The sequence below is a fragment of the Palaemon carinicauda genome, unplaced genomic scaffold (assembly GCF_036898095.1).
Source record: "Palaemon carinicauda isolate YSFRI2023 unplaced genomic scaffold, ASM3689809v2 scaffold89, whole genome shotgun sequence".
In the NCBI taxonomy this organism is placed as follows: domain Eukaryota; kingdom Metazoa; phylum Arthropoda; class Malacostraca; order Decapoda; family Palaemonidae; genus Palaemon; species Palaemon carinicauda.
The window spans coordinates 144740-160357 of NW_027172192.1; the positions used below are offsets into that span (position 1 = coordinate 144740).

At 34.9% G+C, this 15618-nt stretch overlaps 1 protein-coding gene across 1 annotated transcript; it reads right to left on the reverse strand.

Moving 5' to 3' along the window:
* Nucleotides 1–11009: 11009 nt before the first annotated feature.
* LOC137637623 (annexin B11-like) lies at nucleotides 11010–15618 on the reverse strand. The gene is made up of 7 exons (XM_068369775.1): nucleotides 15463–15618; nucleotides 14586–14756; nucleotides 13590–13768; nucleotides 12915–13090; nucleotides 12457–12630; nucleotides 11475–11656; nucleotides 11010–11196 (listed from the first exon to the last, which is right to left on the reverse strand). Exons 1-7 carry the CDS (start codon nucleotides 15463–15465, stop codon nucleotides 11143–11145), a joined length of 939 nt encoding a protein of 312 aa, XP_068225876.1. The 5' UTR covers nucleotides 15466–15618; the 3' UTR covers nucleotides 11010–11142.

The window sequence follows — 15618 nt, forward strand, 5'->3', positions numbered from 1 at the left end:
CTAATGCATCAAGATCAGCATTTAAAAATAGAATAGTCGACAAGATTTAAAAATAGAATGTCAACAAGAAAACTTTAAAAATTAGTTATCAGAAGAATTAGCCTTCAAATTCTACTCTATTACCAACATGTTTTAATTTTCCAGATAAAATTTCTGGGTACTGTACTTACACACTGCCAACATTCCTGTCTTAAAGTCTCCCTCAAGCTCCTCTTCCATTACTTCGTCGAGCGTCTTCCCGTATTCCTTGCGGTACATGTTGAAGACAAAGCGGAGCGTGGAGTAGGAATAATTAGCCAAGATTCTCCTCATTTCATCTTCATCAACACCAGGTCTTCCTTCACCTGCAATTGGGAATGGTCAGGAGGTTCTTATACATACATTAAGTTACAAAAGGATAATGGCATTGCTTTGGTTTTAAAGCTTATACCAAAGAGCAATGAAACTTACATAGGAATTCTTTACTACCTATACAAACTTTAAGAACTGATATAGGTCCTGGAGAAGAAAAATTTAGGAGCCAGTTCAAATGTTCTGATGGAAAAAGGAGTTTTCCTTTATTTTAACAGCCACTATTGGACCATACACAAACTTATGGACATTATGGTAATTCCTAGATAAGGCCAGGAAGGTTTTCTTTCAACACCTAGCCGATAGCTTGGGTATGTCATAAGTGGATCCTACAGCCCTGACTTATCTGGGCTCAGGTCCCAAGTGGTACCCGATACCAATCAGCAGCGAGGCGTACACTTTACAGGTAGTCTCACTAAGCCAGGAAGGGTGTTCCTAAATACCCCTTCTTGGTCCATCACTGTTAGGGCAGAATCTTGAACATTCTGGCTAGTTACTGGGTCCTATTAAGATAGCATCGCAGGGTATTCACGAGAGACTAGCAGCATCTTTATCACCACCAAACTTTAGAGTGGATGGAGAAGGACTAGCTTTGAGTCGGATAGTATCGGATTTTTAACTATAGGAGACCTCTTTTTCTTCAGTGGAAGGGTATAAGAGGATCTTCCCTATTGTCTTTACCAATCCTAAGACTGGAGAAATTAGAAAACAATACACTCATGAAGAGACAAGGTCCACACAGTTGAAAAGCCATTCAGTGCTAAGCTGTAGCCTTTGATAGTAGTAAAAATTCATAGCCTACCTGAAAGACAAGATGATCCAAACCCTAAGTTAAACTTAGAACAAAATTACACAGCAACCGAAAGATTCTCAAACATCAGACAAGCGTTGGCAAACATGACTGCTCACCACCGAGCCTGTAAAACCAAGACGTAGTCCCAAAGGGCTTCTTGCTTCACATGCAGGCCCCTTGGGGACAGAACCAAGGAGCTGTATGTACATCAGCCGAGATAATACTTAACCAACGAGAGAACTCAAAAGTGGGTGAAAGACACTAGTGTCTTCCTGGGCATTTCCTGGACTGGAGGCGATTTTTTTTTCTTCCCCTTCGAGGCATAGCCCATACTACAAGTACAAAGAAAATAAAGAAGATTCAACTATCATACTCCTTAAAAATAGTGGATTTCCAGCCGTAAATGCTATTCGGGGTGAAGATAGCTATGTGGCGTGTCAAGAATACGTCCTCTGATATTATGCGATATCCCTAAAGGCGAAAGCCAGGGACATTTGCGCCAGGAGTTAGAATTCTGGATACCTTATGTAAAATTCTCTGGGATATATCACTGTAGTTGAATATAACCTAGGAAGCTACTATATAGGAACTTCCATCAGGACGACATGGCCTGAGCCCAAAAAGAGTGGATTTCTAGCCAGTTCACCAGGAAACTTATTTAACCCAGATAGCGATTAACTGCCTTTCCATATAAAGTATGAATCAATAGTATCACATCCATTAGATATAGTGGAGCCAGTATTCACTTCCAAGAACATTAGCAATGAATTAGTTTAGTAGTGATGCAAAGGTAGGCCTTCCTTGTTGCACCTGAAGACGCAAGATGGAGGAAGCAAGGGATACTGCCACATGAACTTGCCTCCTTTTCCGACGACCAAAGTGTGGTCGTTGACGACGTTGACACCCAGGAGTGTTTCTCCTCCAGTTATTTCTTCTTGTAGAAGGGGCCTCACACGGCAGAAGACTCATGTTACCCTGCGAAAAGGTAGTTTTTATTTTAAAGGATCGTCCACAAATGGGTTTATAAACAACGGGTGAATGTATAAAATGTATGTTGTATTTTAACAATGGATTTTTTATGGAAGTTCTTATTAACCCAATTTTTTAGTTTACTTGCTGTCTTTTCTTTTACACATTAAATTTTAAAGAGATTAGATTGAACTAATTTATAAAACTTTGATCGCTCGCAGACCATTTGGCGCCGTAACAACAGACTTTAATCAAGACCGAAAAACAGACTATACTAAAAAAATTTTGGGCTCAAGCCATGTCGTCCTGATGGAAGTTCTTACTGTATAATATTTCTGCGATTGATATTACAAGCGAATTACAGTCAGGTATCACGGGGTTCTAACCCCCGGTACTACTATCCTAAGATATCATGTATAATCAGGGACGTATCCGTAGATGACCATAGATATCTGCACCCTTCATGGATTTAATCCAGTCTAGGAAACTAGGGAGAAGGATAGGCGAGGAGCCGTTACGTATTCTCTCCCCTCATGGTACTACTGTTTGTTAAAAAAATTAAATCTCAAACAGGTTGCATATATGACCCAAGAAATAAGAAAATATGGGGATACGAGAAAAGTTGGAAAGATGGCATTGGAAGTAAGAAAGAAAATATATGAAACAGTAGTTGTACCAACATTATTTGCCAACGTGGAGACCTGGAGTGTAATTAGGGACAAAGATATGAAAGATCTAGAAAACCTCCAATACAAGGTAATAAGAAATATGTATGAACTACCTACGAGTACTCCATATTGGGGCATACTTGCAGAAACAGGAATATGGCCGGTGTCCTGCAGAATAGAATATAAGAAGTTAATGCTCTTCCATAACATCATAAACTCCGAGGAAAAAAGACTAGTAAGAGAGATAATTGAGGATCAGTTGAAGAACCCGTATGGGAAGTGCTGGAGCAAGAGCGTAGAAGAAATCTGCAGTAAATATGGGATGGAAGTGGAAGAAATAAGAAGTTGGGGGAAAAGGACACTGAAAAAAGAAATCAAGAAAAGAATTATAGAAAAAATAGAAGAAACTATTGAAGAAAAAAAGAAAATAATGAAAAAATTAAGATTTATTAAAGGAAATGGCCCTATGCCTTATATCAGAGAAATGTATCTGGATAAGGCATCCCTTGTGATGAAAGCAAGATTAAATATGCTCAACTTAAAAGCAAATTTCAGGGGAAAATATGATGACAATTTGTGTGAACTATGCAAAGAGGAAGAAAACACCACCGAACATTTATTTTTATGCCCAAAGTTAGAACAGCTAAAGAATGTAGAAACAAGTTTAGGTATGCTGAAAAATCCTAGCAGGGATCTGGCTGCATTTATAGATAGGGCAATGAATATAAAAGAAGAGTTTAGGAAGCCCAAACTGATTACCACAACAGGTTGCCAAAACTGATGATAGCAAGGTGTTATCGTATCCAATTTCAAAGTAGAAGGGAATAAAAGTAAAGATTGTGAACCTCATTATGAGATTAATTTATTTAAGGCACAGATGATATAAACTTAATAATAAGAATAAGCTTAGAAGCTTTGCACCTATCTATAAAGAGATAGAGTGCCCGCAAACTTATTTTGCGGAGTGAGCAATAAGGAACCAGGAACCAGAACTTGCAGGGTTGTCATACGTACCATAATTATGGTACATGTACCATAATTTAGGGTTTGCGTACATTGTACAATAATGCGCGTACATTGTACAATAATGCTCGTACAATGTACCATAATTTCAACTTCTCTATCTCTCTCTCAAAAAAAAAAAAAAGAAAAAAAAACTCGGAAAATGATTTCAGCGGAGCGGACAATGAAGCTATGAGTGAAGAATCTGACCTGGGTTAATTAATACCTGCAGATTAACTGATTTAGCGTGATTTAGCGTGTCAGTGTGTCACACTTTTTGAGGAGTAAAGGTATTTCCTCCAATGATAAGAATAATCTTGTTTTTGACATGTAGGTGTGGAAACCAATTATTCAAATCTTAATCCTTAGCCTGTGTCTGACTGGAAGGTCCAATCTACAACGATTTCTCTGGCTGAAGAGGAGAGAGAACCCAGAAACGAAATATCATATATAAACAAGCATTGGATAAAATTACTTTTAATGCCACTATTGAAATTATATGCTGAAAATCTTTTTCTTAAGATATGAAATAAGATATGAGTTAAATATATATATATATATATATATATATATATATATATATATATATATATAAATAAATATATATAAATAAATATATATATATATATATATATATATATATATATATATATATATATATATATATATATATATAAATATATATATATATATAAATATATATATATATATAAATATATATATATATATAAATATAAATATAAATATATATATATATATATATATATATATATATATATATATATATATATATATAGTGCACATATTCATACAAATATTCGAATGTATCAAAGGGAAATAAATTCAAATATATAACATATAAATATACACACATCTATCATATGTGTATATTTGATATACTGTATGTATATATATATACATATATATATATATATATATATATATATATATATATATATATATATATATATATATATATATATATATCACTAGCTAAGCTGCAACCTTAGTTGGAAAAGCAAGATGCTACAAGCCCAAGGGCTAAATCCGGGAAAAATAGCCTAGTGAGGAAAGGAAGCAAGGAAATAAATAAGATTGAAATATGTCTAAAAAACATCAACAACAATAAAAGATATGTCATATATAAACTATTAAGTCTTAGGTCAGCCTGTTTAATACACATACACACACATGTGTATATATATATATATATATATATATATATATATATATATATATATATATATATATATATATATATATATATATATATATATATATATATATATATATATATATATATTTACGTATACGTATATATAGGCTATATGTATATATATATATATATGTATATATATATATATATATATATATATATATATATATATATATATATATAAGATTGCATGCTTGAATAATATAAAAATATATATATATATATATATATATATATATATATATATATATATATATAAGATTGCATGCTTGAATAATATATATATATATATATTATTCAAGCATGCAATCTTATATATATATATATATATATATATATATATATATATATATATATATATATATATATATATATATATATTTTTATATTATTCAAGCATGCAATCTTATATATATATATATATATATATATATATATATATATATATATATATATATATATATATATATATATGTGTGTGTGTGTGTGTGTGTGTGTGTTACGGTCATTTTGAGGAATTGGTCATTTTGCAAACTACCCGGTCATTTTGGAAAATGACCAAAATATGTGTCAGTATGCAAAATGCCCAAATAATTGTGGTCATTTTGGAAAATGGCCAGAAGTTTGGTCATTTTGCAAAATGACTATTAGTATCGTTGGTCATTTGTAAAGTTACCCCAATAGCTGCTGGTCAATATGCAAAAATAAACAAATAGTAACTTAAAATTGATTAGGAAAAGTCTAAGTGTCAGTTAGTTCCTACGGAGGTTCGGCCGAGGACGGAAATATTCGCGCTCCTCTCATCACTTATTTGTTGCAAGTATATTGTACACTGAAAAGCTTCACAATGGAAAGTAAGAAAAGTATTTTCCAAACAAAACTTCTAGAGTCTGAAGAAAAGAAAGCTACAAATAGTTCAAGTTTATTTCCCCGGGAAGAATACGAACGAGTAATTAGTCACCTGAATGAACTTAAACAATCTAATCTTACGAAGACTAAGCAGGATTATCGTTTGTTACAAAAATATGAAATACTGGAGGTCACAATTGAGGGTACCACCGTGCAAAAGTTGCAGAAGAAAGGAACTCGGCTGCGATTCGTTTGTTGCTGAAGATGTGTTTGATGTACTTCTAGCTATTCATCGCACAATTGGCCACGGAGATAAGGTAATCAAGGAAGTTCTGGCTATGTGGCCAGAATGTAAGCTAGTTCATGGGAAACCAAGATATTCTCAATCACAGGGTTCCGTGGAACGAGCAAACAGAGATGTTGAAGCAATACTCGCTTGCTGGATGAAAGATAACAACACTACACAATGGTCAAATGGACTGCGCTTTGTCCAGTGGCAGAAAAACATGCGCTTCCATTCTGGAATTGGCAGGACACCTTATGAAGCCATTTACGGAGAAAAGGCTCATCTTGGTATTTCTGCTGTCAACATACCAGAAGAAATAATGGAAGGCATGGAGACAGAGGAGCAGCTTGCAGAAGCACTTTGTTTAGTTAATGAAGAAGATCAAAATGTAGAACAGGGGAGAAGTGCTGAAAGTTGTGCCATAAATTGCAACTCGTGTGGTCAAAACATTCCATGTCATCCTTCTGGTCAGTGTTGTTCAACTGTAAATGACAATGTTGATGACCCTGTGCTCTGTTGCCTATGCAATAGAAATCGTAGCATTCAGGCTGAACGAAGGGAATCGAAAATACAACAAGAGAAGCAAGCTAAAAAAAATGAAGGATAAATCAGTAGCGCGTTTCAAGCCAGCCCTTGCAGGGGACACTGTCATGGTTCCTATTCCACTTGTTGACCGTGGACGAGCGGAGTTTGTGAATGCAAAGGCAATTATAACTGAGACAATGGATGGCGGAACTTACAAACTAGGGACAAAACAAGGTTTACTTATACACGTGTACAGTCGGAATCAATTCACTTTATGTGCTGAAAAATTTATGTCACTCGAAGAGGTAATAAACAATGGCGAAGTCAGTCTGCGAGAGGTAGCTATTGCAGACTCGATGGGACATGGCCACGGGATCAGTAAGTGTAGCTGGATCAGTCATGTCGAGCAGACGCTGTAAATGCTTCAAAAAACGAAGTATTGTGCAACAGCAGATGTAAATGCAGCAACTCTTGTTCAAACAAGTCAGATAATGCTAATTTTGATAATTGTTGAAATTATTTTCAAGTTCAGTTTTAGTTCTTTCAGTATTCTAATATACTTGTAATGTGTAATGTAAGATTTTAATGTTGAATAAATAAAACACACACCTTTATTAGTACTTAGACTTTTCCTAATAAATTTTAAGTTACTATTTGTTTATTTTTGCATAATGACCAACAGCTATTGGGGTAACTATACAAAATGACCAACGATACTAATAGTAATTTTGCAAAATGACCAATCTTCTGGTCATTTTCCAAAATGACCACAATTATTTGGGCATTTTGCATACTGACAGATATTTTGGCCCTTTTCCAAAATGACCAATTCCTTAAAATGACCGTAACATATATATATATATATATATATATATATATATATATATATATATATATATATATATATATATATATATATATACACACATACACACATACACACATGCACACATGCACACATGCACACATGCACACATACACACATACACACATACACACATACACACATACACACATATACACATATACACATATACACATATACACATATACACACATATATATATATATATATATATATATATATATATATATATATATATATATATATATATATATATATATATGTAAGATTGCATGCTTGAATATATATATATATATATATATATATATATATATATATATATATATATATATAATATATATATATAGAAGGGGAAAAGCAATCCTATGAAGACACGTAGGTCTTGCGGAAAATGTCTTTTTTTAATAAAGAAATCTTTCTTGTAAACTCTCGACATTAAAGTCATGTATACTGCATTTTAGCATACAGATTCTTAAGAGCAATATGTTATCATCTAATATATATATATATATATATATATATATATATATATATATATATATATATATATATATATATATATATATATATATATATATATATATATATATATATACGTATAAAGATGAATTAGGATTCAGTGTACCATAATATGTACCATAATTCTGACATTTTTGTACCATAATTTCAAGTCAAATATCATAATCTGGCTATCGCCGTACAAGAATTCGAGTTGGCAGGCATGGCAACCCTGAACACTTGACAACTACCTTCGTTCCCATAACAGTATGCAGCTTCCGCCAGACCGTTTGCCCCTCCAGCAGCTTATCACTCTGCTCCCGAATCATTCGTTTCTGCTCGGCCACTGTGAACTGCATCGAAAATGTTAAGTCAGGGTTAGTTTTTCTCAAAGACTTAAATTTGAACAAATAAGTGGTCATGCAACTCTGGTAGTTTACAATGCATTTGAAAAATGCTGCACAATCTACTACACTTAATAAAAATACCAATGCTGCATGAACATTTCCCGCAACTTAGCCCAATGTAAAACCTACAAAGAAATGCAACTTACATCAATAACATACATCTTTAATATATATAGGATGTTTCTCATTGGTTTATAAGATGACATTACTTTGGAGAAGTAATCTCCCAATACCCTAATGACCTTCCTTGCTGAGACTATTGCAGCCAGTATTATGAGAGCTAATAAATCACCCTTCGGCTCTAGAATCTTTATGTGCTACAAAGCAGGTATGTACTAAGCTACATTCTAGTTAGAAAAGCAGGATGCTATTAGCCCAGGGGCCCAACAGGGAAAATAGCCCAAGTGAGGAAAGGAAACTAGGAGAAATAAAATATTTTAAGGACAGTAACATTAAAATAAATATTTCCTATACAAACTATAACAAAACAAGAGAAAGAGAAATTAGATAGAAGTGTGTCAGAGTGTACCCTCAGGCAAGAAAGATCTAATGTAATGTTTTATTGTTCCTAAAATATTTTATTTTGATTGTATTACTTAGTTTGTAATTTATTAATTTCCTTGTTTCCTTTCCATACTGGGCTATTTTTCCTGTTGGAGCCCTTGGGCTTGTAGCATCCTGCTTTTCCAACTAGGGTCGTAGCTTAGCTTCTAATAATAATAGAGTAAATTCTACGGGAACAATCTCCTACGAGATTAAAACAAAACACGCACTTACCTTCAAGTCTGCAATCTCCGCCTCAAGTGCTTTCATTTATTCTAAATAAGTCTTCGAGACCTCTGGGTTCTCCGCTAAGCGGTCATCTTTTTCTTTCCTGGAAAGGGATGAAGTTTTTAGTTTATATGATTTAATAAAATTTGGGCAACAAGGCTCTGAGCTGTGTCCTGGGAGGCATTTCATTCAGTGTCATTGGGGGAGAACCAGGTAGTTGCATCACTAAGTTATTCTACAACTAAGTTGGATAACGAGGTATAGGAGTCTTTAGATAGTAGGTTGTCCAAGGTACCAGTTATCTGTTCACTGATAACTTTTCCTTCACGGTTAGAGATCTAGTTGACCTAAGCATTGAATTATGGACCTCATAGTTACCTGGCTGTATTTAGTTCCAACGAGAGGAGAGTACAGTCATTTCAAAATAATGACAACGAAGACAAAAACCCTCACCTCGGGTTCGCTTCGACCCGGTTCTTCTCCGACTCGAGGGTCTGTATTCTTGAGCCTAGGTTGTTAAAATAGGCTTCTTGCTTATCCACTAAGCTTCTTAGTAAGGTTTCCATGACTTGCAGGCGGCACTCCAAGTCGGTTCCCGGCCGTTTTGATTTTCCTGCAAAATGGGACGCTAAATAAAGTTATTATGAAAATAAGATTATTACCCCTGCTGATGGGGTAAAAGATTACATTTAGCATTTGAGTTGCAACATAACTACACCCCTAATAGACTTAACCCAGTCTATGAACTTCAAACAAACCTTTAGCTTAACAGGATAGGCCTATAGCTACTCTGGCTAAGATTACAAATCTTTAAACCTATTCTAATGTAAAAAAAAAAAAAAAAAAATGTTTTAACTCAACGAAATTTCCTTATTTTTAAAATAATTCAAGATGCAGAAACCTTACTTATACCAGATACAAATATTGAAATTTCAACCATACACAACCTAGTCCATAGACTAACCATACTCTAAGTAGGCCTACACACATAAAAACTTATTCCAGTATCACTTAAATACTCACGATTTGTTACGCAAATGAATCCTTTGGTTAAAGAAACTAGCAAATAATTGAACACTATGTTACGCAAATGAATCCTTTAGTTAAAGAAACTCAACAAATAATTGAACACTATGTTACGCAAATGAATCCTTTAGTTAAAGAAACTCAACAAATAATTGAACACTAGTAAGATATTAACGTTTAGCACCGAGGCAAAGTAATGATTGAGGGCGAGTCTATAGCTACCAAGGATTCTGAAATACAGAGCAAAGTGTTATTTTAAGATTTTAGACTCCTTGGCATGTACTTGGCCTAGTATTTTTGGTTGTTGTAGTCCACCAAAATTATTATTATTATTATTATTATTATTATTATTATTATTATTATTATTATTATTATAGGTACAGTTATTAGTTAACATTTGCGTGGTCTATGGCTTGTTCCTATCCTCCTGCCAGCTAGTTCACACATCTATACAGCCTACCATGGGTTAGCTGATAACTAAATCTCACGTCTTCCAGTTTGAAGTGAGTTTTTTATCTAAATCTTACGTTCTTCGAGTTGTTCTAGCTTTACCGGCCTTCTAATTCAAAATAATTTAATTCGTGGCATTTCAGAATTAGATTTGAATATTAATTAATGTCTTTAGAAGTCTAGAAGTGACATAGACACATAAGATTTCTATGGTAGGCTACACCAGGCGCGAGCCCGCGTCTTTTCAGATGTGAGCGGAAGGCCGTAGGCCTACCGCTCAGAAAAATAGTGCGAGCAACTTAACCATTTGGTATCAGAAATGAAAGGCAGATCTATGAAAAAGAAGTATTTTTAATTTTGTCTGTTTCTGAAGTTCACAAAAGAACGGGTTAAGTAGGGAAGAATTTTGGGCCTCTGTTCGAATCTTTGGTCGACGCCAGTCTTACGTTTCGCTCCAGAAAATAACTTATTCCTTAATGATGGCTAAAAGCATTTTTTCATAGTATCCTGATGTGTCACCCTGCAAATAAATGAGATTATTATTATTATTATTATTATTATTATTATATTAGTTAGATAAGACAAAAAGCTGAATTAATATTTATAGAACAGAATCTTGACTATGCTGAGAAGATAAAACTTAATCAATTATTATAAATAGCAAATAATGAAAAGAAAAATATTTTTGATTTGAATTCTGATAAATTAAGTGACATTTCTCACCATATCAACATAAATAAGGATTCATCACGATTCATAACAATATTTTCAAAATTTAAGTAAGTCCAGTATACCAACCTTGATGTCCTTTTCCAAAGATTTGTTATAGATGACTTCGTACTCCTTTTTGATGGAATGCAGGTCGATCTCGCTGCGCGAGATGAGGAGCCTGATCAGGGTCCTGTCGTCAGTGCCCATCCCGGCGAGGGCCTTGTGGATGGCCTGGGCAAAGTAGGAGGGCGTGTTCCATATGGTTTCGTCTGCCGATAGAAGCGTGATATTTGAGACCTATTTGATTATCGTTCGGTTGTCTCTCTGAGTGTACGTGCCGACAAACTTAGCCAACCGATGCCTAACTCAATCTGTTTCATTGATTTTCCTTCACTTAGTTTGGCCTAACACTAATGACTGGTAGGCCTGCATTCTGAGGTAGAAAATCCCAATAGCCTAACCTCACATAGGAGAAACATAGGACTTTGAGGCTTTGTTTTGATGCAACCTACCTTATTGGTATATCCTTTCCTTTTCTAACCTAAAGCCTATGCTGAATACATATTCAAAAACTCAGCCTAGCTTAACCAAACTTCACTTTTGTCAGTGGAATTTTTTTCTCGTTTGTATCCCTTGCAATTGCTGTGCGGTAACCTGTATTTTGACACTAAAGTTCAATTATCTTTGATAAAAACTTAATTTTGGTTTTACTGGTAAAGACTTTTCTGAAAGTTTATTGATAAGTTTAGTTCCACTTTCGTGGTAGTTATGCCATCTGGACATTATTGATAAAAGCTTCAAATTCTCTTCCCTGGTATCAACTTCGACAGAACTTCATTCATAAAAATGTTGACTCCTGCATTGTTAGAAAATGTGTTCTTGCCCCATCACTTCAACAGATATAGCTACACAGCACCCATTAGGTTACAATTGGTGGATGCGTATATCAATATCTTCGTATATTGTAGTGGGAAAAATTCTCCCAATTACCCCTCCTTTTGGAACCTTTCCTCATCAAGATATACCTTACAAACCCTGGTTAATTACTTATCCATACATTAATACTTACAAACAGCCAACATGCCCCTTCTGAAGTCACCCTCAAGTTCTTTGTCGATGACCTCGCCAAAGGTCTTTCCGTTCTCCTTCCGGTAGAGGTCGAAAACATGCCGCAGGGTTTCAAAAGAACAGTTGGCCAGGATCCTGCGGATTTCGTCCTCATCGGCTCCCCTCCTTCCTTCTCCTGTGATAAAAAGGAAAGAAGAATCGTGTCTGTGCATCACACAGTACTTGAGTTTGGGAGGTGCTGTTATAAAGGCTTCTGAAGTTCATAAAATAGTGCTTCTACTTTTTCATCATCCACATCAATACAAATCTCGTTTCATACTTTAACTGTTATTAATGTGATTTATATTTTGTTATTTATTTTATTTGTTTTAATCCCATTATTTTCAAACCTTAGGCAAATCATTTAAATTAATTCCTTGCGCTGACAGGCTTCAAACTATAAAAAGGAGAAAAACTTACCAGCTTTATAAAGTTTTTTGACAAAAGATGGTGCCATTTCTTTGTCTGCCGAGCCTTCGGCTCTGTCGCAACGGCACAGATCCAGAAGGAGTTTTTCAAAATCGCTCGAGGTCTCCTTCTTGATGGCTAGGTAGAGACTCTGGCCGTAGACGTCTTCATAAGCTTTGGAAATTTCCCTGAAGCGAGGGAGTAATAATATGTCTAGTAAGATAAATCAGAGAGAGAGAGAAAGAGACTAAATAGTAAATGTCCATGTGTTAAGTCCATCCACAACAGAGAATAGAGTTGCTGCCATATTTCTCTACCCCCATTTATTGCCTTCAATATTAAATAATGAAAATCTAATACATGTGGCATATTTTATAGCATTGCCACATTTCATAGGCAAGCTTTAATCCCCTGTAAGTAATCTATAAGATGAAAAAAGTAGCTTACATAGTATTCAAACTAAGATACCAGTATTTTACTATTCATGACTCCCTATCAAGCTAGAATATTACGATGGGAAGATAGATTAATTAACAGCGGACCTCTGACAAATGCATATAAACGACCCTGGAATCATGTTAAGTCTGTCGGGGTTTAACCGTTATCAAGCCAATCATACACAGGCCCAGTTGTAACTAAGGCCCCAATAAGCTTCGAAAAGAGCATCAGACTCCTTCATTTATTTACCTAAGGGAGGCATTGTCCCTCGTGCAGAGGATTTCAATGAGAACGTCTTCGTCCGTACCGGCACCGTCCATGGCGCGGTGCAGCTCCATTGCGAGGTACCTGTCCATGGGTGTCATCATGGCAATCACGAGGTCTTCAAATTTCCCGCTCAGGTCCTTCTTCAGGTCTTTGATCAAGTCCTGGAATGTTGAGGGATTACGTAGAGGTTTTAGGAGTCCGGTTAGAGTTGTACATATAAAGGCTCATAATGAGACTTCGAAGGCCAACAGATTCTTAAAGCTAGTTGTTGAAGTTGGTGTAAACTATCCTTCAGTGAGTGATAGAGAAAGAAGCACTTTTATCAGTATTATTACTAAGATTATTACAACTAAGTACACCTGCAAACAAAGTGCTAGAGAGTTTGTGGCACTATCCTATTTATCTAGAAGAAACTTGCAGGTTTATGAAGACTTCCTGAAATCAAATAGCTTTAGTCGATACATATAGTAAATAATTATACATTAGTGTTATTAAGAGAAAACTGAAGCAAGCTACAGTATAATCCTTCAGCCTCTTAATGGCCAATGATTGTGCTATAAGTAAATTGAAGGAATTACATTAATCTAAACGTTCTAACAACCTTACATGAGCAACTAGTTGTAGAACTTATTCTGGCAACAATATTGCTGATGCCAATTTTATTTCAAAGGTCGCTCGTTAGCGGCAGGGGCAAGGGACACTGACAGTGCCCTAGCAGGGCAATGCAACTAAAATCTGACCATATATACATATGATCAGTGTCCAAGGTACCTCGCCACTCAGTGAGGGCCAGGCAATGGCTGCTGATGATTCAACAAGTAGACCTATATGTTCCCGCAACTCCCCATCTATAGCTCACAAGGATAGTTAGGTTGCAGACACTTCAAGAACCTACAAATCTTGAATGGGACACGATTTCTAGTCAGGATACTTCAAATAAGCTACAACTACCTTAGGCTTAGCGCATCTAGAACTCACCCTGTCCTCGTTATACACGCGCAGGATCGCCTGTCTCTGCGAGGAGGTCCTGTTCGTGAGGATGTTGATTATGGTCTTCTCATCTGTGCCCAAGCCCTTCATGGCTTTCTTGAGGGCTTCAGCATCCTTCTCAGGATTGAATGAAGGGGCAGGGGCAATAGTTGGCATCACCTGAACGGAAAAAATGGTAACGCGATAAGTTCTGGTACGTAAACGCATGCCGGCACGTAACGCATAAATCTAAGCTCGCGATATTATGCCGAATCATCGGTAAATAATTTCTGGTCTCGAAAGAAAATAGTTTTATGTTTCTTCGATAGTTTAGATAACATTATGCAAGTTAGTAATGTCTTAAATAGAGATAATACATAAAAACTTTTATGTGAGTTCCTGAATCTATAAGGGGCAATAAAGGGTTAAGTATAAAATCTAATATTTTGATTGCAAATATTTATTTTGGTTTTAAGTTTAAGTTGAAAATCATCACTATACTTATATAAAAAAGACTATTTTGATATATTTCATAATCTAATTATTTTTTATCGAAGTTGAAAAAGTTCATTGGGTATTTAAAATTGTCTTTTATTTAAGTTTTTGAATGAAACAAAAGACTGACAGCCAGAGAGATGACTTCGGGACATAGGAGGAAGATTAATCAATAACTATTATATTCTTTTTAAAATACTAGATTTAGTCTCATGACTATTTATCAAACGTTTTTTACCAATTTTAATATATTTGATAAACAAAATAGAAAATACTATAATGTATTTTAAGGTTTATCGAATTCTGTTCAACTTAAACACTAGAATTAATATTTCTCACAACAATTTATATCAATTTATCTCAAAATCAATATAAATAAATCATAACTTACCATTTTTGCTTTTTTTTAAAGGACTTCCAACACAACCTGACACCAAGGACCTCTTTTGGGAGTTGAACCTGCAAAGGTAGGCTGGCAACCCGGCCTGTATTTATACCAGAGTCTTATCAGCCGTAGGTGGAGGCAAGGTAAGGCAGGCCACAGGGG

Bases quoted from the DNA above. Each gene is read 5' to 3' on its own strand.
- LOC137637623 (XM_068369775.1), bottom strand. The intron at 13,769-14,585 runs GTGAGTTCTAGA...TCAACATTCCAG, and splicing joins GCGTGTATAACGAGGACAGG to GACTTGATCAAAGACCTGAA. The intron at 13,091-13,589 runs GTAAATAAATGA...CCCTCGCTTCAG, and splicing joins AGGGACAATGCCTCCCTTAG to GGAAATTTCCAAAGCTTATG.